The following is a 24,283-nucleotide window of genomic DNA, read 5'->3' on the forward strand; positions in this document are numbered from 1 at the left end:
GATTAATCTGTTAATTAGGAAAATAGCTGGAAGATTTGTCAATGATTAGTCAATAAGTTGCAGCCTTAGCAAAACCACAAAAATAGTAAGAGCATTTGTAAAAACAGTACAGTAAGAGTGTATTTAAGGTTGCATTACATATTTATGAAGGACAAGGTTGCAGGGCTGTTGTCAGAGAGGTGACAGCACTCAGGTTGTCCCCTGCATTTTTTATTTTCCGTATTGGGGTGGTCTGACCCACTCTTGTAATGAGAACTAGAGTCACGGTCTGTTTGGAGTCCCGGGGCAACGCCGCGCAGCCGTGCCCCTGGATCACTGCTCAAGCACACAGGCCTCTACAGAGCCACTGTTTGCTCTGACTTCACTTGGACTGTAAAAGTCAAGCCTTGTTGACACATCTGCGCTGTCTCTCCCCGAGGCTAATGGCTATTACATCTGTCTGCTGCTTTTCAGAGGAAGAGGAAAACTACCAGAATCAAATGCTCCTTTGAAAAACAGACAGAGTGAAAACGCTGACAGCTGACGGAGAGCTGACAGCCTCCTCTGAGGGGAATAACTACTGTTGATCTTTCTCACAAGTGCAGCAAGGTGATTACATTGGTGTAGATGTGTTTTGAAATAAATGTTAATGGCCATATGAGTGGCAGTGTGTCAATGTTTACACTAATATAACAGTGTTCACAGGTCAGAGCGGCTGACTCAACTGTACAGAATGTAGTTCATGGTGCTGTGGTATTAGATTCAATTTATATAAATGAGTCCAAATAACAGAAACACCTCAAACACAACATTATAACGTTCAAGTTAGGATTTATTGCAGGACTGTTGTTTTAGGCTGCCTTACTCTTAGGGTATTTTGTATTACAGCTGCAACTGATATAATATAATATAATATTTGCAATTGACTTTTAAATTGTATATTTTGTACAATGTTATAAAACAGTGGAAAATACTGTCAGGGTGATATAAATGACCTGTTTTGACTGTCCAACCCAAAGATATTAAAATTGATCACATTAGCAAAAGAAAAGCAGCAAATATTTCAATTAATATACTTTAGATTGATTAATTAATTAATCGACACTGGTTCAGCTGAAACAGGAATCTGTGTAAACTGAGTGAGTTTGTCAGCCAATAAATAACTATCTGTATATACAATTGTTTTTTAAAGTACATAAATAAATAAAATATAAGTTAAGTCTCGTCACCTCTGGTATTTTATTATTCATATTGTGCAAAAGGATCCACTATCAAACATGGTTGTGAATATCAGTCAATTTCTTTCAGACTTTTTAACCCCTTTAAATGACTCATTGACCGCGTTGTGCAGTTTAACCTGTCTGCACCCCCCCGCTCAGTGCTGACCCAGATTGATGACTGTGACAGGCTTCGTTTAGAGACAAAGACAGAGGGAAAGAAAACTGACGGTCTCCATTAACATACACAGACCCTCACCAGTATAAATGAAGAATGTAAGATTATAGCAGAAGCTGTGATGTGTTGGCTGCTTTAGGGAGAAGAGCGGTTGAACACTGATGAGCTATTAGCAGCTGCTTTTAAAGATCACTTTTAAAGTGGAAATGATTGTGTTACAAAACCTATGTTGTGAAATCCACTGATCTGAGCGCCTGGAACAGGAATCCCTCGGCTTGATACAACTTTCATCCATGGTACATTCCCCAAGATGAAATCAATTTTAGTCTCAGGAGTGTAAGCCCCTCAGGCCTCATCAGAAAAACTAGGTTGTGCAACAATACATTACAGGACACAGTAAGCTTCCTACACGGCTATATTTAATGCCTTCACCACACAGACAGATACAAGCTATTTAAACCAGGGCCACATGGAGTGTACGGATGTAAAATATACATTCCACATGTAAATGTTCCTAATTAATTCTTCACTTATTTAAATAGTAATTATAGCCGCGAGCAGCAAGCGTGGGTTCAAGCCCTTTTTCGCTCGACAGAAGGAAGCAGCTCAACTGGCCAACATTAAAGCTATGAGCAGGTGGCAGGATTCACCAAACCCAGCACAGTCACTTCAGTTAGTTTCATTCTGTTTAAAGGAGTGAGAGCGATCACACACTTTGTTTCATCATTACGGAGCCTGCAGCATTTCAATAATTGTGTCATTTGTCCCCTTTTCGTTGGATTTGAACAAAACTGTGTGTATGTTCAGAAGATAGTTTTGCATTTCTACAATGAGTTTATCGAGGATTGCTCACCTAGCACCTAGGAGTTAACAATTAATCTGACAATTCAGATTTTAGTTTAATCTGAATTCTTAGACCCAAACATGACGTGAAGATATCCAACAAAACTTTAGCAATTTGTTAATGAATTATGGCCAATTCCCCGCTAAGCCTCACCCATTGTGAAGTCCATTCATCAAAAAACTCAGTCAATAAGCTTCAAGTGAATTTTGATAAGATCGGTCCAGTGATTATCTTCACACAATTGGGGAGAAATCAAACCTGTGGTTTAGGAGATGTCAAAAATGTTTTTCTTTAAAAATTAAAGAGAGGAAAGAAGGTGGTGTCAGTTTTCAAGTCAATGCAACTTACAGTAAAAATGTTGGCCCATGATACCAGCCCCACAATCACATGGGCCAAGAGTCATCGGGCCAACTTTCATGTTTGTAGCTCATTTCAGACAGTTTGGCAGAAATATTTTTATAAAAAGGGTATTAATAATAATAGAAAAGCAACATGGTTCTGCCACTTCGGGGCTTGAATCCTAATTAGATTACATGAAATAACGACTGCATAAAATATTCATGATTAATGCAGAAAGCATGCCAGTTGTATAGTAAACGTGAGACCCAAGAAAGCAGTGGTATGTCAAACGCTGATTGATTTGGGTTTTGTTATGTTGACTGATAAAGGCACCAATGCTTGGTTAAGATAAGGGAAGACAAATCTATTGTGACAACAAAGTGCATTTTCTTTGCACAGCAATATTTAGTCTATATAGCGAGACAGAAAGCCAAGAGCTTTCATTACCAAAGGCAGCTGATAAAACCTCTGAGCTCAAGTGCAGTGAACTACTACAAAGCTCTCAGGTGAAGCGTGTCTTTGTCAAGGTTACACGGTTCTAAAAAGGTTACTTCATGTTATTTTCCACATCAAAATACAAAATAATAACCCTGGGACATACAGTAGAGTACATACTGCCAGAATGTTCTTATTGAATTAAGTGCAGTAAGAAAACATGAGAATGGAGCAAAAGAATATATTGAGCCTGGCTTGAAATGTTATAAAGCCAAGATACACACCGGGAACTTTGTCTGCGCTGACAAAAACACTACACATAAAAGTGTGAAACTCCATGCAGAAGTGTGTTATGGGTAATTTCAGGTGGGAAAAAGGCTTGCAGAGAACGTGCACACATCCTAAATCTCAACGAGGCATCGTGCAGACCTTTCAACAAGCTGATTGGTTGACTCATCTCTTGTAAGGAGGCACGTTGAAAGTAGGAAAGATGAACAATGGGTGAACATTGACTGGTACCAACAGTGTAGTTGTGGTTTGAGGATCTGTCTGTAGAGTGAGCACATAAATCCATTTCCATTTATTCATAGTTGGAAACATTTCTAAAATCGCACAGTCGTCTTTAAGCCTACAGTATTTTATAATTTTTAAATTCATCCATACTCTTTACTCATAATCTCTTTTGTTATTATTTATTGTTGGCTCTTAACATGTTACTCTGGCTCATTTCTCTTTAGGTTAAGTTATTTTATTGTACGGCACTTTGGTAAACCCTGGTTGTTTTTAATGTGCTTTACACAAACTTGACTCACGTACAAAAGAGACTGCCAAGAAAAAGACTCAGTGTCCCCTGTGCACGTTCTCTGACACGCAGCCCAGAGAAGGATGTCTAAGCCTTGATATACTTAGGTCTCATGCAGTCTTAATGTTTGTTTACTGAAAAATAATAATTTCATGATAATAAAGCCAAATACGCTTCTTCTTTTTTTTTTAAGTGAGCTTAATTTAGCAGCTCAGCAGGAGTGTTGTCACTGTATCTGTGAAGACATGCACATCGAGTAGAGTGAAGTTTATTGCTCGGGGCTCTCTCTTGCCTCCATGGCTGTGTACTCTGGTCTCTGCTCAACAGCTCAGCTCTCTCTCCGCTCTTCTCCTCTCCCCATTAACCGGCTGACAGATCAGTAATAAACACAGCCTGTCACCTTCAAGGCCTGCCTCTCATTTACTAGAGAACACATGAAACCCTGCTCCCTCGCTCTCTCGTTCCCCTCGCTCTCTCCCTCGCCTTCATCCACTGGGCTCATTGGAGCTGAAACCTGATTTTTGGCCCCGGCTGCCTCCGAGGCAGCAAATTCTCCTCTGCAGCCAGATAGTCCTGAAAAAGGCATGAATATTAAATGGAAAATCCATGAATAAATAACCAAAACAGGACTTCCGCCACTCTGACCTCTTTCTGTCTCCCAGTAGTAGATGACAGAGGAAGGGGGAAACAAAGGAGAGGGGAAAAAAATCATGGCCACCTCAGGAGAGAAGGTGGACATTTGTTAGGTAATTGGCTGTCTCTATACTTGCAGTCCCATGGTGCTGTGATTTCACACATAAAACAAAGTGGTAATAACAAGGTAACAATGTGGCTGATGGTAAGTACAGCAAAATTCAACTCCAATATTTTCAGTGGGAATATATTGTGTTATTTCCATATGTGCAGCAACCTGAGGGATAAAAGGCCTACGTATGGCAGCAGCACTATAATATATGCGTGGGGATGCAAATTAAATTGAAAGGAGAGCTGGAAGTGAAATGTGTACGAGGGATATGATGTTGAATGCATAACAACCAAATAAATAGAATCATTTATTTGCGATGTATACTCACTAGCCCCTTGGCACGTGGCTGTTACACAGGAACAAGTAAATATAGATTTCTTTGCCTCATGCAATTCCCAAAAGTGTGCTTAATATGTATTGTACTGGATTTCAGTGGTCTGTATTTTTTTTTTTTAATCGAAGCACATGGAGACAAATGATAAGCTGAGCATTCAGTGGCTACTAGTGAATTACGTTACTGTTTATGTTGCTTCAGGGCGAAAGTGATGAGTGGTAAGATTGTTAAGAGTCACTCAGTGTGTTCTTCTGTAGCTTCCACTTTATATTGCATTTGCCATTTGAGGCTAATTTCTTGGAAACCTTCCTCATAATTGCCTAAAGATTATCTGGTATTTAGCTTTACATCACTTGGCTGTTTCCAAGAAAGCACTTTGCTGTTTTGTATTTATTATAAAAGAAATTGAGAGACTGTTATGTTAAGTATGTGTGAGTTTTTAAGACAAAATAGACCGGAAACTAGATTGGCACTCAGTAGAGCGCATACCATCGCCAAGGCCCAACAGTCCCCCCTTGAATTTAATTATTTTTTGAGAAATTCACAAAAATTTCAAGGAACACTATATCTTGCAGTGCTAAAGAAAGTGAAAAAGAAATGACTCTATCCGCCCTCTTAATCGCAACTGCTCCTCAAGTTAATGGGTTCTTCCTTGACCCACACCCCCACCTTCCACAGCAATGAAAACATAACGTCCTTGGCAGAGGTAATTAGTCAGTGAAAAACAGACGTCTACATCCAGTGGTGATTCCTCGAAAAAGAACTATTTATTCTAAAATCCTAATGTCTTTGAAATACAATCAATTACACATCTGTTCTGTTAATCAGAAAATATTAAACTGAAGTCCAAAGCTTAATAAATTGTTCAGCGTAGTAAAAATCTGAAACCAAAACATGGTTGTTTCTGGCATGGTGGGAAAAAAATGACCAATTATTGTCTGACCTCTTTATTGAAACAACATGAGTTTTCTTGGCTGCACCGCAAACAAACCCACCGGCGGCTCCTCTGTTGTGTTTCTAGCAAAGTAAAGGACTGTTTGCTGTTGTATTGAAACAACAATGTCCTCTAGTTTGACTGTGGTAAAAAACGGTGCGACAGGTCATTTATTACCCAGCCTGCTGTTTCTTTGAGCTTTACAGTATAGTACTGAAAGCATGACTGCAATTCCTTTGTAACCTCTAAACCCTTTATCAAACACAGCCTCTTTCTTTTTGTTTGATGATACAACACAAACCAAACAGAATTGGCTAACCCTATGCTCCACAGTTTCCAAAATATGGATAATAAATCATCATCATCATAGAAATTGTAAAGCAAACAGCTATGTATGGAGATACATACATGAAGAGTTCACGATAGGTAACTTGAAATGGCTCATAAAGAAGTAGATTAATTTTGCGCCTCAGGACAGAACTATTTTGTCGACCTTGAAGTCCTTTGAAATGCAGAGTATCCAGTGATATTTATATATATCTATATGTCAATGTCTTACACGGCAAGATATAAAAAAGATCTCATCCAGACCTGCTGCTGTAGCTGAGTTTTTCATCTTGGCAATTATACCCATGACTTCCTTCACTGCATGCAGTTGGATCAAACCTCAGCAACAGAGAGCTCCTTTGTATCTGCTCGAGAGCCATTAGTGTGACTAATCTTTATAGAGAAAGATGAGCCAGTATTCATAAACTCACTCACTCAGTGAATTCATATGTATTATCACAAGAGTTAGATTTTCAGCACCGAACTGAGTGAGGAGCTCAAAATGGCCGCTTATTCTTTAAAAAGACTTTTGTTCTAATAATGGGTAACAACCTTCTTGCAGAGATTGATTGATAAGCTTAACTCATGTGTGAATGTACTGCTTGTCTTTATCTCGGATAAAATACTCATTATGAATTTTTTAGCACTCCAAGTTTGAACCATAGACTTTATACAAAGATAGATAATATGACAGCTCCAAAAAGTGAAGCCAAGTCATCTTGATCGCCCCCTGTTGGCTGGCTGCAATAAAGGTCATTAACCCTGCCTCCTCCATGTTAGCAGATGGGACCAAATTAAAAAGTCAACGTACGTGTCAGATACGTTTTACTCAAGGATGGTTTGTGTCATTTTAGGTAGTTTTTAATGAAACTGACACATGTTCAAGTGTTAATTTTTCCAGTTTGTTTGGTTTTTTGATGTTATAAAAATGGGGTGAAACATCAGGATTGACAACAGAAACTGATTCGCAATTGATTGAGCACATGTGGAACCTTAATATCACAGCAGACACCCAAACGTCATTAAAAGTGCAAAATGGCAGCACCTAGATCCAGGTTAATTTGAGCGGAAGTGGAGACGCATCGTCCATCTTTATATAAAGTCCATGGTTCGATCCTTTTTAATCTTCTCCCTGTGCCTGTGTGGGTTTAATCCAGGTACTTCAGTGTCTTCCCACAGTTCAAAGACATGCAGGTTATTAAGGACTTTAAGTTACCTGCAGGTTTAAGTGTGAGTCTGAATCATTGTTTGCTTTATATGTTGACCCTACAAGGTGCTGTTGACGTGTCCAGTAGGTACCTTGCATCTCACCCAGTGTCACCACAACGCGTTACTTTGACGGCTGGAAAATTATCCTAAAATGGAACAAAAGACATCAGGTGTCTTGAGAAGACCAACTACCAGGCTTTGAACACCGTTCAGACTGATCCTGAACGGTTGGCCATCATTGACTAATTCTGTGCTTTTGTCAGTTTAATATGGGACAAGAGATTTGTGTGTTTATTCTTGCTTGTCAAGTACTTTTTAAACGAGGTCTTGAAGATATTTGATTGATTCGTAGAACATTAATCGAGGTGTGTACTCTTCCTGCTTTGAAGCAATAAGATTTTAATACTTCAGAGGATTCATAATAGGAAGATTAAAAATAGCTCAACAGCAAGGCTCATTTAGCAAAAACAGGCCCAGTAAAAGAGAACGCGTGTAACTCGAGCTCTAGCTACAAAGGCGAAAGACCTACCTCACAGTGAAGTCACCATTACACTTTCAACTCATAACTGATTACAGCAGTCTGAGCTCAAATTACAGGCTCTTGTTCAGATTAAGTCAGTTCTTAGTCACACAATTATATATTGTGTGATGCCTCCAACTGTCAAATACAGACATTGATCCCTGCATGTTACCAGATAATGATACTCCCCACTGTGGTCAATTTTCTCCCCGACCACGGAAGAGTAAACTCTGCACGATGTTGAGAACAAGTTGTTAAGGCCTGACAAGAGTTACATTTTATTTGATTATTTAATTTTTAACATGTTTTGAAAAGGCCCAGTTATTTTGACACTATGGAAACAAAGCTGAGAAGGTAAAACTATTCACTAAAAATAAAAGAAATGTTATTATAGGGTGAAAACAGGTGTGATTTGACATTTTGTTTTAAGAGATAATATACACTTCATGAAGAGAATGTCTTAGTGGTTTTATGGTTTGTGTTTCATACTTCTAGCCGTCTGTGCACAGACACATCATATAGAGAATGTCAAGCTATTATAAACACGGGGGGGGGAGAGGGATTGCTGTAAGGAAGTGAAAAAGGAAATTCGGGGTTATGTCAAAGAGCCAAATAGCTTTCAACACCCAGACTGACCTTCAGCACGCACACGCACATGCACACACATATAGACACACACACACGGACAAAAATGTTCACAGGATGTGGCCATAAACCATAATGCACATCCCTTATTACAGGGAGTGAGCCTTGGCTGTGTGCCATTTTAAATGCCACAGACTCTCCCACAGGGTAATGACTGATCAACCTGAATTTGTATGTAGCAGTCCTGAACACATTATCTACAAAGCTGATTGTAAAACTGGCTGCAGAGAAAGGCAGCATCAGATTATTTGGTAATTGCCAAATGCATCCGAGAACGTCCATCAGTGTTTGGACGTTTCTCTCCTTTCAAGCTTCCAGCTGCAATAAACAAAATGACTACACTCCCGCTAAAGCAGAACGTTTGCTAATACTGATGATCCCACAAGAAAAGTCTGCAGCATCGTGCAGCTTTCAGCTCATTTGTCCGGCTCGTCAGTCAAGACAAATCTAAATTTACATTCATTAAGGAAAATTAAGAAAAACAGCTGCACATTTACAACCCCAAAATGTAATGAGTAAAAAAGTGGCAGGAGAAGAAAAACACAGCTTGACTAAAGCAATAAGAAGACGATATATTTAATTAAGTAAGACATTCACATATATGTTAGTTGTTTGTTATTTTACTGTGTTTTTAAAGCTAATACTATAAAGTAATATTGTCTTAATGGTTGGGGATTGTAGCAGTTATGTAGCATTTTAATTGTATGCAATGGAGCTCAGGAAAAGTAGTTGTTGCTAAGGTAACAGCTAATGGGGAAGTACATAAACAATAAAGCCAAAGTAAAATTCTGGCTAAAATATTACTATTACAATATCTACACCCAAGTATTAATATTAATATATTGATGTTTACCACTAACCAACGAAAAACAGGACAAATACCTGCATTATGAAATAAATCCCTGAGTCCGCTGAAAGCAATGGAAAAGCAGGGAACTGGACTGTTTACTTGCTCATTCTGATGAGGCATGAGATGGCCGGCCATGCCAGTGACAAGCAGATCTTGTCAATGTAAGCTGCTGTGGGAGCAAAAAAAAATACTTGTGCTTGGCCCTCCCTGAGCAGGATGAGCGGCAATGCCTTGACCCGTGAGATGCAGAGGGAATTGAGGTGGAAGAGGGGGGTCGAGAGCGAGTGACACAGTGAAAGGCTGCCTGGTGAATAAGACAGGCTGGACTGGGCCGGTCAAATGGATCAGGATAACCGATCTAAACACTGCACTGATATGTGGCGCTGGCAGCATATTGTGATCAATGTACACGGCATGAGAAGAGCATGCAACAACTCTACACGTGCACATAATGATGACGTTAAAGACGGGATATGTAATTACTCAACATATTGTAGATATGATGGATCATAAAAAGCCTGTTTAAGGGGAAAGGTTAATAAATTCCATGCATATAGTAACTAATCTGTATATTTGTGATATTCTGAAATATATTTAAGTTATTATGATTTATGTGATTGGACACCAATATCCCAAATACAGTACTAAACACAGTACAGTGCTTTTGCAGGTTAAGATGTGAAATGTCACGGATTCAGAATAAAAGGAAACCAGGGTTTATTTGTGGATTGTAAAAATGCTGTGTTGTCGAAATAAAAACACAGGGAGCGTTTATCTGAGATGGCATTTTGCTACTTGATCGTTTTTCAGAAAACAAATCTGCAAAATTCAGATTTTCTATTAAGAAAACTGTAACGGAAAAAGAATGAAGCTGCAGCTGCCGGTATATTAATGGTTAACCATTTTCTACAGGCAGGTTCATCAAATCTAAAATCAAAAGCTGCTGATTCATAAAACCACAAGCTACTCTCGGTTTTAATAATGTAGGTGTAGTTTTCCCTACAGCATTCTGTGCTTACGACAGCACACCTATAAAACTGTGTCAGCATATCAAGTTCAGCCTTTTATTCAAGACTGTGCTTTTGACGGAAGGAAATGTATAAACAATTTAAGACGACTTAAAACATCAAATCAAACAATAGAACATCAGTAGTCTGATTGTACACTTTAGGTGTAGTGTAGCAGGAAAGTGCAAGAGCATGAAAACCTCTAGAAGAAAGACTTAAACAGTATTTGATAACCGATATAGACTGAAACTATTAGTAATCGAACTTGCCACATTAAGACCTGCTGACATCCCTAAAAACATGCACTGAATTAAATTTTCTGTCTTTTCTGAACCTCTTAAAACCTTCTTAACTGTGCCTCATTTTGACAAAGATGGAGACAGGGCCATCAGATTCATTTTGGTGGAATAAAAAAGGGCACACATCCTGCTACATTTTACTTTCAGCCCTTCCTTCTCCATCTCCATCGATCTGGAAAGATCTGTGAGAGGCACAGCTGCATAAACAATCCTCTCAAGTCTTTAGAGGGTTTTGAAATATTAACAAAAGAGCTTGCAGGTACATCATTTTGCAGCAGCAGCAGCTATGGCAGCAGAGGGAAAACGTGTTTGAGACCTATTATAAATCACACAATACAGCAACAACATAGCACATCCAGGCTTGGCTTGTCCCCCAGGCAACCTGACAGCAAAATCCCGTCTTTACAGATGGCTCACAGAGTGGATCTGTACATGTGAACTGTATGTGGGAGGGTGCTTTGTGTGCAATTTGGTAGTTTCATTAATGAAAATGTAGTAATCAGGATCGGTGCCTGGCATTATAATTTCTTTTACATGTCTACACAAATGCAGAGGAGAAGGCTGATGGAAAATAAATAAATAATAAAAATCCTTGGTCGGCTCGGGCTAATTTCATACACTTCACTTCCCCTGACATGAAAGAAGTAGGACTTACAGATCTTGTGCCTCCCTTTCATGGAGAATTTCACCAGCAGCTCCTGAGGGTTGGTGCAGATGAAGACGAATGGGGAGGCGGACTCCTCACAGGTAGCAGGGAACTTCAGGAGTGAGGGAAGAGAAAATCGCAGTTTAGAGGTGGCCATATTGTGCACAGAAAATGTGAAATATAAAAAATAAAAAACACACATAATGCCCTGCATCCCAGTTATGAATCATTCAGTGAGTGTCTCTATTTATACGCCTAAATCATGCTAGATGTCCTCCTTGCCTGATGTAATACTACATGCCTGACAGCAACTGATAGTTATGAGTCTCGCTGGGTCTTATGTGCTATAATTACACGACTAATGATGCAGTTGCTAATGAGAGCAGTTGCACCACTTGCGAGCAGTAAGGATGAGACTGAATTTATTACAACCAGCACCAAAAAATCCAAGACATACAATTACTATTTGTGTGTATAGACACTGTGAAAGACACAACTGCATCACAAAATTGAACTTATTTAAACCACTTATTAAACTACACTGAATTTTACCTTCTAACATATCATAATTTACTAAAAGCTTCCTGCGAAATCTGCAGAAATGCTTCACATTTAACTACGTCTCGGACATATTTATGCACACCATAAAAGCTGCCATACCACATTCCGATGAAGGAGAAGGTGTTTTACAGCAGATAATTGACAGCAGCCTACAGCATACCGAGGCCCAGAGACAAGAGAAAGCCTCTCTCTCGCTGTGTTATTGATTGATCTCTCAGGTGAGAGTAGGGAATTGACTGACACAGTGACAAAGGAGTCATCTTTCCCATCACTGGCAGCCAACGGCTCTCAGCTCATCCAATTTCCTCCGGCGCTATCAGATAGTGCCCATGATTGCATCTAGCCAGCCAGGAAGCGGCTCTTTTCATGACAGCATGCTTTTTCCTCTGTCTCCCACTTCTCTTATTCACAGCCTCCCTATCTCCCTCAAAGGAGCACTGAAGGTTGTGACAAATTTGGGGCTTTTAAGGGAAATCAACAGAGTGGACTACCCATCTGTATGAACCCTGACAAACTGGGCAAAGATGATAGAGACGCTTATTTCTGATTACAGTCTGTGTCAACTTCATCGTAATACACTGGCGAATGGTAAAATAAGTAAACACCCCGAGTCATTAGACATCAGTGGCAGCCCTGAAAGAGCCCCTTGATCCCATTTTGGCAAATGACAGTAATTCCAATTAAATTAGATCTCCCCGTCAAGTATATCCGCTCCTAGATTTCCCAGAGCAGCTCTTCAACAAAACTACCCAACCCATGATTTCTGTCGGGTTAAACAAGGTAAAGATTCTTATCGTCAACAAATCCTATTTAAAAAAAATCAACACTAAATTCATCCTTGCTTTCCATCTATACTGTTCCCTGTGTGGCTAAAGTCTGATCTAGATTAATCCTCTGTACTACACAGCTCCAAACATGATCAATTACACTTCAGTGAGTCATTAAACTGTGCAACATGTTCCTCCATTGCCTTGAACACAGGCACTTACCACCACCAAGGAGATAAGATTCAACTCCTGTCTGTTTGTTGTCATCAGGATTACACAAAAATTACTCAACACATTTCCAAGAAATATGGTGGAAGGATGGGGCAAGGGCCAAAAAATATAAAAAAAATTTAGGGGGCTTATCCAGACAAAGGATAAGCCCCCTTATTCCGACTTTTGACATTTTCTCCAATTTCCAAGGGAATAATTCATAGATCTTGGCATATTTAGGGGAATGATATCTATGAGTGTGTGCAAATTTTACGTAATTGATTGAATTGGCTGTTGGCCCTTGGCGGGGAGTTCCCTTTATTGAGTGCCATTCTAGTTTATTTTGGGTCAATCCCAAACACACCAACTCTACTGCCATTAATACTCTTAAGGACCAAAAATATGCCAGAGGGTCAGTTCTTACAATGTGTTGTCGAACAACATCAAAGATCCAAAGTGTTTACTGCTCTGAATGGCCACACTTGATGCAGAGTTAAACGTTGTCTGGCACACAGAAGGGAGAGACTGTGGATAATGGCGCAGTTTTTCCGACAGTCTCTTAAGAAGACATTACAATAGTTGGGCTAGGTTGTTCTGTGAAAAGTACCGCAAATAGTTTTGTACAAACACAAAAGAGAGAAGCTAGAGAGACGTTCAAACTATGTATATTTTCTCAAGAACAGTCCAACAAGCGTTGCTGATGAAGTATACTGGCCCAAGTTGTCCCCAACAATTGAGCTATCAATGCCTCTTTCAGTAACATTTGGTGAAAACTACAAAGGCAAACAATTTATGTAAATTACTTTGCCTTTTGTGAAAATAGAAATACATTTGTTACCTATTTACAAAAGTGCTTAGTGCAACAGATAAAGCAAGGAAGTGGATATGATGCATTCAGTTTGATGACAGCCCTGCATGAAAAAACAGACACCTCATTTATTTCAGTGCCTCCACACTGTGCAGTCGTAGCAAAAAAGACTGAAGGCTTGTCAAGAAAATGAGATGAACCAGGTTCAAATCGATCAAATCCATGCCAACGCACACATTCCTGGTATATTGACTGTTTGCGTTGCGATTGTTGTAACAAAAGATACAATAATTTCTGAAAAGAAAACACTGTGATAGCTGTAGCCTTCAAAATCTGTCTCTATTACTCAAACTGCATTTCCTGGATGGCATCTTCTCACAGGACCTGAAAAAACCTGCCCACATTCACATAGACCATAACATTTCTCTTAAACAGAGCTTATTGTTGGCTTTTATTTCAATTGGGATAAAGTTAACACTAGTTTTATCTTCTAAAGACAGATAAAATGGTTAGCAATCACATTTACATGTCTTTCGGGGGGGGGGGATTAATTTGTTATCACTGTGTGACTACTAGAGGTAAGCATCTTCCCTGTATTAAAAGTGTGCTGTAACTTATAAAATAAGGTTTTCAATTCAAAAATCAGACTACAACAGTCTATAACAGTGGTCAGTGTTCTCCACATTGATTTGACATTCATTCAGTTTAGACTGGTGTGCTGCATCTTCAGCCTTCACTGCATTAGGATGCCTGGCAGCATCGAGGCTCATTACTCATTACTCCGCTGGTCAACAAGTGACTCTGCTCCTCGCCTCTTTTTCTAATCACTCACACTCCAAGCCAATCTTCATAAAACCTGCTGAATTCATATTTATGTTCCTGGATTAACGGGGCATCGCTTCTTCTGCAACAATGAAGTTAAAAAAATTGCGTTGTGTGATAATCTGCGGGAAGAACTTCTCTCCTGTCTGCAGCCTGTGTGTATGTGTGTGTGTGCGTGTCTGCCCGTGAGTGCAGGTCAGCAGGAGAGTGGAGGGAGGACACTCAAGACAGACGAGACTCTGACATGGAAAAAGACGACTGGACCTTTAAATTGCACCCTGACCTGATCCTGAAGCAGCGGTGGTTATAATTATACAGCAGCGGGGCATTGCAAAATAAAAGAACGTAGAGGAAAACATTAATCTACTAAATTCTGTCTCTGCATCGAAGCAAAGTTGTCCACGTCTGCATCAGGATGCATCTAAGAAACAAGACATTTCCCCACCTATAGTTTCCACCCTTTCTATCTTACTGTATATTCACATAGAGCCTCTGTGTCCCCATGTAGCAATTAACACCCATCGGATTGGGAAGAGGGAATACTGTTTTTAAAGTAGCCAGAGGGGACATGGAATTACACCGACAATGTAAAGATCGATCCTGTGAACTGCTAAGACCAAGCAGTCCTTCTCAAATAGCTTACTTAGGTGAGCAGCCTAATCGAGTCTTCTTTTAAATGTACATGCTCAGCACTTGAGACGACACTTTAATCCAGAGTGATTTAACCCTGTGCACAGTGATTATTTTTTAAAGAACCATGAGTCATTGTCATTCATTGTTGGGTTTCCACAAAATCTGATGTAATGCTATGGTTCAGCAGTGATTTGATTGGAACAGCTCTTATAGACCTGGGTCTTGTGTTAACAGCAATGACCAAGAATACATTTGCGAAATCAGTCAGCTGAAATTGGGTCAAATGTATGTTAAACACATATACATCATCCTGAGGTTGTGGGTATGTCTGCTGCCCCGGAAAAAAACACTACAAGAAAATACATTATTTAAAAGAATTTCAAATACCAAGAGTATGGGTCTGAGAATAATCTGAAAGGGAAATAATGGAAGTGTAATAGTTAAAGGACACTTATTGAAAAGATGAGTTCAGCCTCATTTGAGATCACAAGATGGCTGTGTTGTAGGGGGGTATTCAAGGAAACAAAATGGTGGTGGCGTTGCTAAAATCAGATGAAATAAGCGTAGCTGCAGCCAGAGCCTGAGTGTGCTCATGTGAGACCAGGCCAGTTGCCTGCTCTTTCATCCTCCATTAGCTAATTAGCATTTAAAGCTGTTGAATGTGCTGCTCTGCCTCGCTACCTCCCCCCCACCTAATTGTTTCCATTCCATGTTAATCAAAAGGGCACGAAACATTGTGGCTGTGTGACACGGTGGTTTGCCGAAGCCCTCCATATTCATCAGGAAGGATTTAATGTCGTCGGATTGGACCCCCGAACAAATGCAATTAAATCCGAGCTTGTTGAGAAACACAGGTATTGAATTAAGAAATTGTTAGATGGATTTATGTGGAAACACAGTTGGGTGACAATGACTGTCACTCTGAATTGAGTAAAGAGTGATCCAAAGTCATTAGTGTGACGGTTTCTTGGCATGGTAGGTCAGGGTTACAGCCCTGGGGCATTCTGGGTAGAGAGACCCAAGTGTTTAACATGGGAGAGATCTGAGGGTATATGTATAGTGACTGTGACAGGTGCATTAAAATGCCCCAGCGTGAGTCGAGTATCACTAGTTGGTTGCTCCGGGCAAATTTGGTTTGCCGTTAGAAGTCAGACTATAGTGCGACATGGACGCTGCAGCCTCGATGTGTTCATAGACTATTCACAACAGAGCGTGTTTACTGGGGTACCAGGCTCCCAAACGGTTTTCATAACATAGACATCTATTTTCCCAGTCTGCCCATACAGGATAAATCATCAGTTATGTATTTTAAAGGTTTTTTTCCATTTAAATATTTGACTATTGATCAAGTTGTGCGTGTATAATTCAGTCACCTGGTAACTTAATGGATAAAGTTCGCCATTTTCGCAAATGCACGTTCCTCTATGACCCACATTTGCTTACCGTTTGTTTTTTTACCAGTCACAACTTGACTACTAGCAGTGAATACAAAGTGTAGTTAACACTTACAGTTCCACCTTATTCCAAGAAAAGAAATCCCTTGACTTACTTTTCACCATTGCTGTTTCTCTTTCGTAGTATTTTCTGTAACCAGCTAGCTAAGCTCATTATCCCTAGCACCTTTAATGTAATGTTAGAAAACTGAAGTGTAATAAAACAACATGTTTAATGGAAAGTTATGTGGTGGACTATTATCTTCGCCAATAGCACGTCACTTCCTTGAGTCGAATCATCTTTAACTTTATACAGAACCAGGGTAACCAGCTACTCGTGTTAGCTTCATATTTTATACTTTAACCAATCAGTCATCTCATTTATCAGAAAGAAAATGAATGATCATATTTCCCACAATGTGGAAGCATTTCTAAAAACATAATTCAGGAGTTGATGATTTGTGTTAATCAGTTTGTATGGACAGAGAATGAAAAACCAGCATGAGCCCAAACTATTTAAAAGTGAAGGCTCTATTTATTTGCAGCCTAAACACACAAGGCTTTGATAATATGTGCTGAAGCTGAGTGAGTAGGAGTAGAGCAGACAACAATTGGCTGTAAATATGGATTCAGAACATTTTCACAAGTAGCTGCAAGATGAATGTAGACATAAATACAAAATGCTAAACAAAAAAGAAGAGGTGAAAAATTCACGGAGCTTCACAGCTTCTTCAGAGACTGCCAGTTCAATACACTGCCCACTATTTAATTTGCTGGGATCGAGCCAGGAGGGATTCAACAATAACCAACTGTAATAATATGAAATTCATTGGAAAAAGGGAAAAGGGACGGCAGGGAAGAAGCTGCTGGAAGGAAGCTATTGGCTATGAAAATAGTGGTTTAGAAGGAAGGGAGAGGGCACAGGGGTCCTACTGCTCATTCCACACATCCTTATAATAAAGTATCATGTACTGAGGTTTATTCTTCATGCGAGTCTTTCATCACCTTTCCTTCCTCTGCACACTTTCTAGTGCAGCGTTCATACTTAGTACAGTCCAAAATACCGTGAGCTGCAAGCAGCGTTTGATGAAAACAACATCCATCTTAATAAAACCAGCTAAATACAGAGCCAGGATTTGACAGAAGGAACACAAACCTTTGAATCCAAGCTTGTCAAGTGACAGCTCAACAAGCCAACACTGTTCCCTCTCCTCTCTCTACAATGTCTCTCTCTGTGGCTCTTTTCAGCTGCTGTCGGCAATTAAGGGCAGCAGAGACAAGTAATCTCCTTCTGGGCAACAGGGCCAGACCAGAACAGGCATGTGGAGTGGGCTGTGCAGTTTGGGAGGGTGGGGGGTTGGGGGACTGCGAGCCTGGCCCCAGCCTCAGCCCTAGCCAGGCCCTGCTTGGCTGCACTCAATCTCAGCCCAATAAAAAGCCCTTCATTGGCAGGGTGCAACTGAGCCAGACGGGCTGGGAGCATGTGGCTTTTAAAAATGAGGAGGGTGGAATAAGGAGGAGGGAGGCACAGCATGAAGGGAGAATGAGAGGGGGGGAGAACTAGAGAGGGAAAATAAGGAATACCATTTCAGTAAGAAAGACGGATAATAAGAGTATGAGGTGAGGGGAAGAACACAGAGGCAGAGATTTTGATAGATAGGGAACTACACACAGCCAACTGTGTCTTCCCAGAAAGGACACTTTTGAAATACTGCTTGGCCGGTTCTGTCAAGGCTGGTTTCACTCTGGGAATGGAGAAACAGATGGGTTGTCTCTGAGCTATAGGGGCTACATGTGGGAGGTGAAAGGGTGTTGTTGGGGACTGTATGCAACAGCAATCGTTCGCCAATCGTTCTTTAATCTATCATGTTCCCCACACAACACAAGCCTGATTCTGATCACTAACCCTCCAACAAATGCATGTGCCCTCAGGACAATGGTGCTGTATTTGCCTCTCAACCTTTGGATGCACTAATAGTATTGTTTTTCTATCGCTGAATGAAACAGGAACAGAGCACAAACACACTCTGTATGAATTTGACTGTACGTACATGTATAATTTAATTGTAATTAAAAAACACTGCTCCCAAAATTAGCTGTAGGACATGTTTTTAAAATCTACCACAACAATTTTGTCTAAATTTGAGACTAAACCAACTGTATTCATAATACAGAGTAACGGATTAATTAGTTCTTCAAGTAATATATAGATAATATTTATTACTGTACAGTGTTTATGCAACTTTCTTACAGGGCTCTGATAAAATAATGCATCCAAACTAGTGTTGTCACTTATTCAAGAAATCAAGCTTGAATGAATTCCAACTAACACGTAACACAATTCGTAATTTGCCTGATTTTTGCCAAAATTGCAAATTTTTTATTAAATAAACATGTCATTACAGTTGAAATATTTAACTCTCACATGCTTTAAAATTTGGAATAATAACTGACAGTTCTGGTTGAAATCAATACATAATGTGGTCAGGTTGTAGCTTTTGGGAAAGTCATAACTTTAGATGGCTAATGTACGCAGCTATCATCTCTGCCATGTTTTTCTTTGGTCAATAACTTCATAGTGTGTTTCAAATGCATCCCCTCTTTATTTCTAAATATTCTCATATCTTAATAAAAATCCTCCTTGTTTTCTGATTTACTTCCATCTGCTGTTTGCTGCTAATTCAAACTTCCATCTGTTTCACATTAAAAGTCTTCTGGCGGTCGAGAAGAAATAATCTTTTCTCGTCACATTTACTGTGAAACATGTGCAGGAAGTGTTGAGTTTCATTAAGAGCAGTTTGACTTTGTGAAAGAGCGGCAAAGTAGAGCTGATCATAATGAACTGAGCAGTGAGTGAAAACAGCATTTCTGTTAAAAACAACAGGTACAGTTAAAAACAGATGGATCGACTATGTTGTTCTGACCGACTTAAAAATGTAAATTGGGCAGAACTTACCTTTACAAGCATTGCAGTAATTGTACCAGTTACTTAGATGAAACAACACATCTTACAAGGTCTAAGCCACCTTTAGATAATTCCAACATCAGCCTTCCATAGGTTTACTGGTACAAAATTTGGTAATACCATTTGGCTCATTATTGGTTTACCCTATCTCAAACTTGACCAGCTATTGCCAAATCAAAACTGGACAAGATAACTGCATTAAAAGGTATTTAAATCAATGTGGGCCAGCAGAGCAGCTCAGTTAAATAAGAATATTTTGGTTTAACGTGGTAACAAAGATACTCAATTGCGAGGTATCAACAATTCATGTAAAGCTCAACACAAACAGCGTCTCTATTGGAGTACGGCAAACTGCCAAACTACGCTATTCATGTGACTGTAGCCAGTGGCCTCGTAGGAAGCATCATTGATTTTAGATGCCTTTTAGACTTCAGTTGAACGTTGCATCTTGTTGCTCAGAAACACGGCCAAAAAAAGACATGGCCAAAAAAAAAAACATGGCCAAATCTTCATGTATGCATTTGTCTTTGTTTTGATCACTTTGTATCAACTGGCATGTATTTTGCATTTATAGAATTTATATAATCTTTGCATAATGGGCAACAGAAAGCGAAGTCCTTTTAAGTAAAGACCAAGTGATTTGTATTACAAATGAACAAAAGGTGATTGTTGCTTTAGCTACAGGGAAAATCATATGTCCAACAAATTCTCAGACACCTTTTTACAACCCTTTTAAAACTGGAAGCAAAAGGTGCAAACATATGGACCCTCAGCTTGTATGGACACAGTCTTTGGATCATACGGATGCCATGTGACGTTAACCCAAACCAAATTGATTTTAAAACAGGCAGCTGCTGCAGCTTCCTTTGTCCTGATCATTGAAGCTCGGCCACACCAAATTGCAAAGGGATGATTAAAAATTTAACGTACTCCTTCACCTACAGAATCAACTGGTGTCAAGTTGGAGGGTGAACATTAATTATCTAGGAGTGTGCAACACTGGCTTCTGAATTTGTACATTATTAATATCCTCGACACAACCAGAGACATCTCATTATTAGACGCTCTGCACCAGGGGCACGGTTTTCCAATGAGTGCCACCGTGTCAGTCTGCTCAACTGCAAACACACATTTCCTTTGCTTGACACATTTTGCTGTTGATAAAAAAAGTTACATTTCAAGTGGGTACATAATGTAAGTTTGTACAATGAAATCAATTGCAAAAAACTAAAGTTTATTCAAACCATCACTGTGAAAATTAGGGTTTAACTATCAAGTGAGGAGTCAAGACAGGATTTAGGGAAATTACCCATGCTGCCTATGTATATTTGTACTGTGGAGTGCACTTTAAGAACCAACGCAGAGTGCGAGCTGCTGAGTCTTTGTAACCATCTTGATGTAAATGACTTCAAGCTGTCACCATCCCACCAATAAAATCCCCCCCGGAAGACTGGGCGGCAGAAAGAGTATTAAAATGTATTTCCCTGCTCCTTTGCATCATAAGCACAACAAATGAGGTCTGTAAAAAATGGTAAAGAGCAAGCCATCCATTAGCCTGTGAGCTAGCACTAGTGATGACAGGTGTAGTGAAGTCATGTGTTTGTGCAGAGAGATTCACACAGACTTCCTCACTTAACCCAGTTCCACTTTCCCAGCCATGTGTATGACTTCACCTCCTGTGGTGGCCCTCGGGCAAGAAGAAAACAAGGCTGCTTCACTACAGTCAAAGCTTTTTAGACTCAACAAGCTAACTGCTGGAACTTTCCAAGGAAAAGGGTTCTCTCGTGTGCACAGTTGAGCTTCTGTTTGCCGAGCGCATGAGTCTTTCTGAATTGGAGAAACACCAACAGATTTATAATGTTGGGTAGAAAACGGCATTTTTTAAAAAACATGACCATTTTTAGAGACAGTGAGTAAATGTCGTGCAAAGCTTTTAATAAAAAAAAAGTGGTTCATAATTAAAAAATCCCAAACATGAGAAAATAAATATGCTGTCGTTATTATATTTGAGTGGAAGCAGACAAGCACGCTACTTTTACAAAAATAGGAAAAGAAAAAATAAAATCACAGATGCCTTCACCCTTCTTACTAGTTTCTTTAACAACACACACACACACACACTCTCACACACACTCAAACAGACAGAGCCAGAACCCCTGGAGACAATTACCATGTCTGCTTCCAAACCTTGACATCAAAGAACAATCCAGGGAATCGAAGGCATTAAAACTTCTTATTTTCCACCACAATCTCCCTTTATCGGTGCCACAAATCCAACGCTCCTTAACACAGGTGCTGCCAGCAGAAAGGCTCGTATTTTAAGTGAGCTAACAAACCACTTCACAGTGGGCATTTGATTTTGTAATGTGGAAATTGAGAAGGACCGGGGAGTTTATGAACACGTCTGTCTCTTAAGGTGAATATTTGCTTTGATATTCTGACGCTTGGGGTCCAGCCCTCCCATCTGTGTTCACTCAGCCTCTGTGGGAATACTGGTCTCTTCCTTCTCCTGGAGGCTGGCAACGAGCAGGGGTTGAGAAAGGAGCACAGAAGGAAAGCTGTCCACTGATTCTTATCAAAGGCGAGTTTTAGGTTTCTCTAAGACCATGGGTTAGTAATACAGCTTACAATAGATAAGGTTATCCTACTTATATGGTCCAAGGGGAGAACACAGTGAACTGTTAAATAGAAAGGTGTTGAATAAGAGCTCTTTAAAAGCCCTTTTCAATTTATACTTTCACACGTTTGGCAAGTGGGCTAAAATATTTTGGGGTGAGACGCCACGTGGGGATTACATGAATTTCCCTTGCACTAATTCAGCCCAGAATTATCTTAAACTCAAAAAAATTAAGGGCTTCATTGAAACAAAATAAAGCAACAGACCTTTACTGCTGCTATTATTGCCAAGCCGTGCATTCTTGCATTGCACACACGCAGTTTGAAATTTTACAACGGCAACTTTACTGCTTGAAATTCTTAGCAATTATTGAAACAACAAATCTTTCACATAGAAGCAGAAACGTTTTTTTATTTCTTTCCGATGAAGCTGTAGCTAGAGCTAACTTAAGCTCCATGACTTGTTTGTAAATGGTGTTGACAGGTAACCTTTCAATGTTTTCAGCTGAGTCGAAAATATTGTAAAAGGGTCTTGAATATTCACTTGATGGCTACATACATGATAAAATATTCAATGATTGAGGCTGAAGCTGCACATCAATATTACCAGGTGGTTAAAAATGTAGACATCGAAATAAAGAAACAACATTGGGTTTGAAATGCCGGTAGAAATAAGTATGAGGCGGAATATCAGACAGTTACTATGCTTAAATTGTTTTTTAAAAAACCCTTTTACTATTTATAGAGAAGAGGCTTTTAGGATGAGGACTTGTTAATGGCAAAGGGCAAAAGCTAATGGTTTAGGGTTGTTGTGTAAACTTTTTCCAAAGCCAATTATGAGAATCAGTGAGCTGCTAACATTAGCCCTGCGACTCCAGCCTCCAGAACTAACCCTAACTACACAGTAACTGTGATAGAAGTACATGTTTTCAATGTAAACACTGACCCATACACACACAACTGTGGTTATTGTATCATGTTCTGCTTGGAAGTAGCTGGAATAGAACTGAAAGCTGTTTTGCCATCGGCAGCAACAAAGCTTGCAGTAAGCTGGTGAACTGGCAGGTTACGTTAGAGCAGAGACACACTCTAATCCATTCCTTATCATTAGTGTTTGTTTTTCCAAGTTTTTTCTTTTTTTTTAAGTATCTCTGACTACAGTCCTGTTTACACTGCTGCTGCAGGTGGATAAATCCAAAGCATTGGCAGTTTTGCTATAGCTAGTTACGGTTGTTATAACTGAGATAACTGGACAATCGCTTTAGCTGCCATAAATACTGGTTATACTTTAGAATATAAAATGTCAACAACCAGTAAAAATGGTACAGCAAAACCTGTACAAATACTTGTTTAACCAGGATGGTGGTTGTGATGCAGCGACATCAGTTATCTAAATATAATAGATAATAATTGCATTGCATTGTTTTTCTCTACATTTGAGAGGTGAAAAAGTGCTTAAATATTTGCAAAAATATGCTTTTGTGTTTCTCGATTTCTATGGAATGCCAAACAGCTTCTTATAAGGTTCATTTGAATTTGAAGTCAGAGGAGAGGATGACTCAGTTGCTTCTGGGCAAATCCAATATTATTACAGAGACATCTGGCCTCAAAACAACTGACAAAATAACTCAAGAGAAAACGCTCTTCATATAAAATGGGGAAAAAACGACCAAGGATACAGGTCATTGGCTGTAACACGCCTATGTTTTCTTAAACATCCAGCAGGGGAAATGTACAATTTAGAGATATGTGAAGTGCCAGCATTATTCAAGAAATTATGCTGAATCTTTCTCTTGCTACACTGACCACCACCAACTTGAGAGGCAAGGAAATTATGCTGCATGTAAATCAATACTCTACTTTGCACACTGAGCCTGCAAAAGCGTTTGATGGCATTTTTGCTCAGTGGGCCGTGGCAAAAAAGGGCCTGTGCACTATGTGCTCCAAGAAATTTCACGACATATGGCAAAGGCAGCAGAAAGAAGTGGAGTTGAAGCTGGCAGTTGAGGGAGTATGACAGCAAAATCCCAATTGATTTTCAATACCCATTTTAGTGAATGCCAACATTTAAATGGTTCAGTCGCGTTTTAAATTAAATTTACATGCTTTTGCATTTGGATTCATAGTTATAACTTATGTTGGACTATAACTACTGTTA

The 24,283-nt window shown here is 39.5% G+C and overlaps 1 protein-coding gene across 2 annotated transcripts in view; it reads right to left on the bottom strand.

Moving 5' to 3' along the window:
* trip4 (thyroid hormone receptor interactor 4) overlaps positions 1-24,283 on the bottom strand; it is a 65,298-nt gene that overhangs the window by 27,570 nt on the left and 13,445 nt on the right. For both annotated transcript variants that reach the window (XM_035159418.2, XM_035159425.2), the window contains exon 12: positions 11,320-11,422. In XM_035159418.2, coding sequence (XP_035015309.2) covers positions 11,320-11,422 — 103 coding nt within the window. The remainder of the gene's footprint in view (positions 1-11,319; positions 11,423-24,283) is intronic.

Source organism: Hippoglossus stenolepis, chromosome 1 (genome assembly GCF_022539355.2).
Source record: "Hippoglossus stenolepis isolate QCI-W04-F060 chromosome 1, HSTE1.2, whole genome shotgun sequence".
Classification (NCBI taxonomy): domain Eukaryota; kingdom Metazoa; phylum Chordata; class Actinopteri; order Pleuronectiformes; family Pleuronectidae; genus Hippoglossus; species Hippoglossus stenolepis.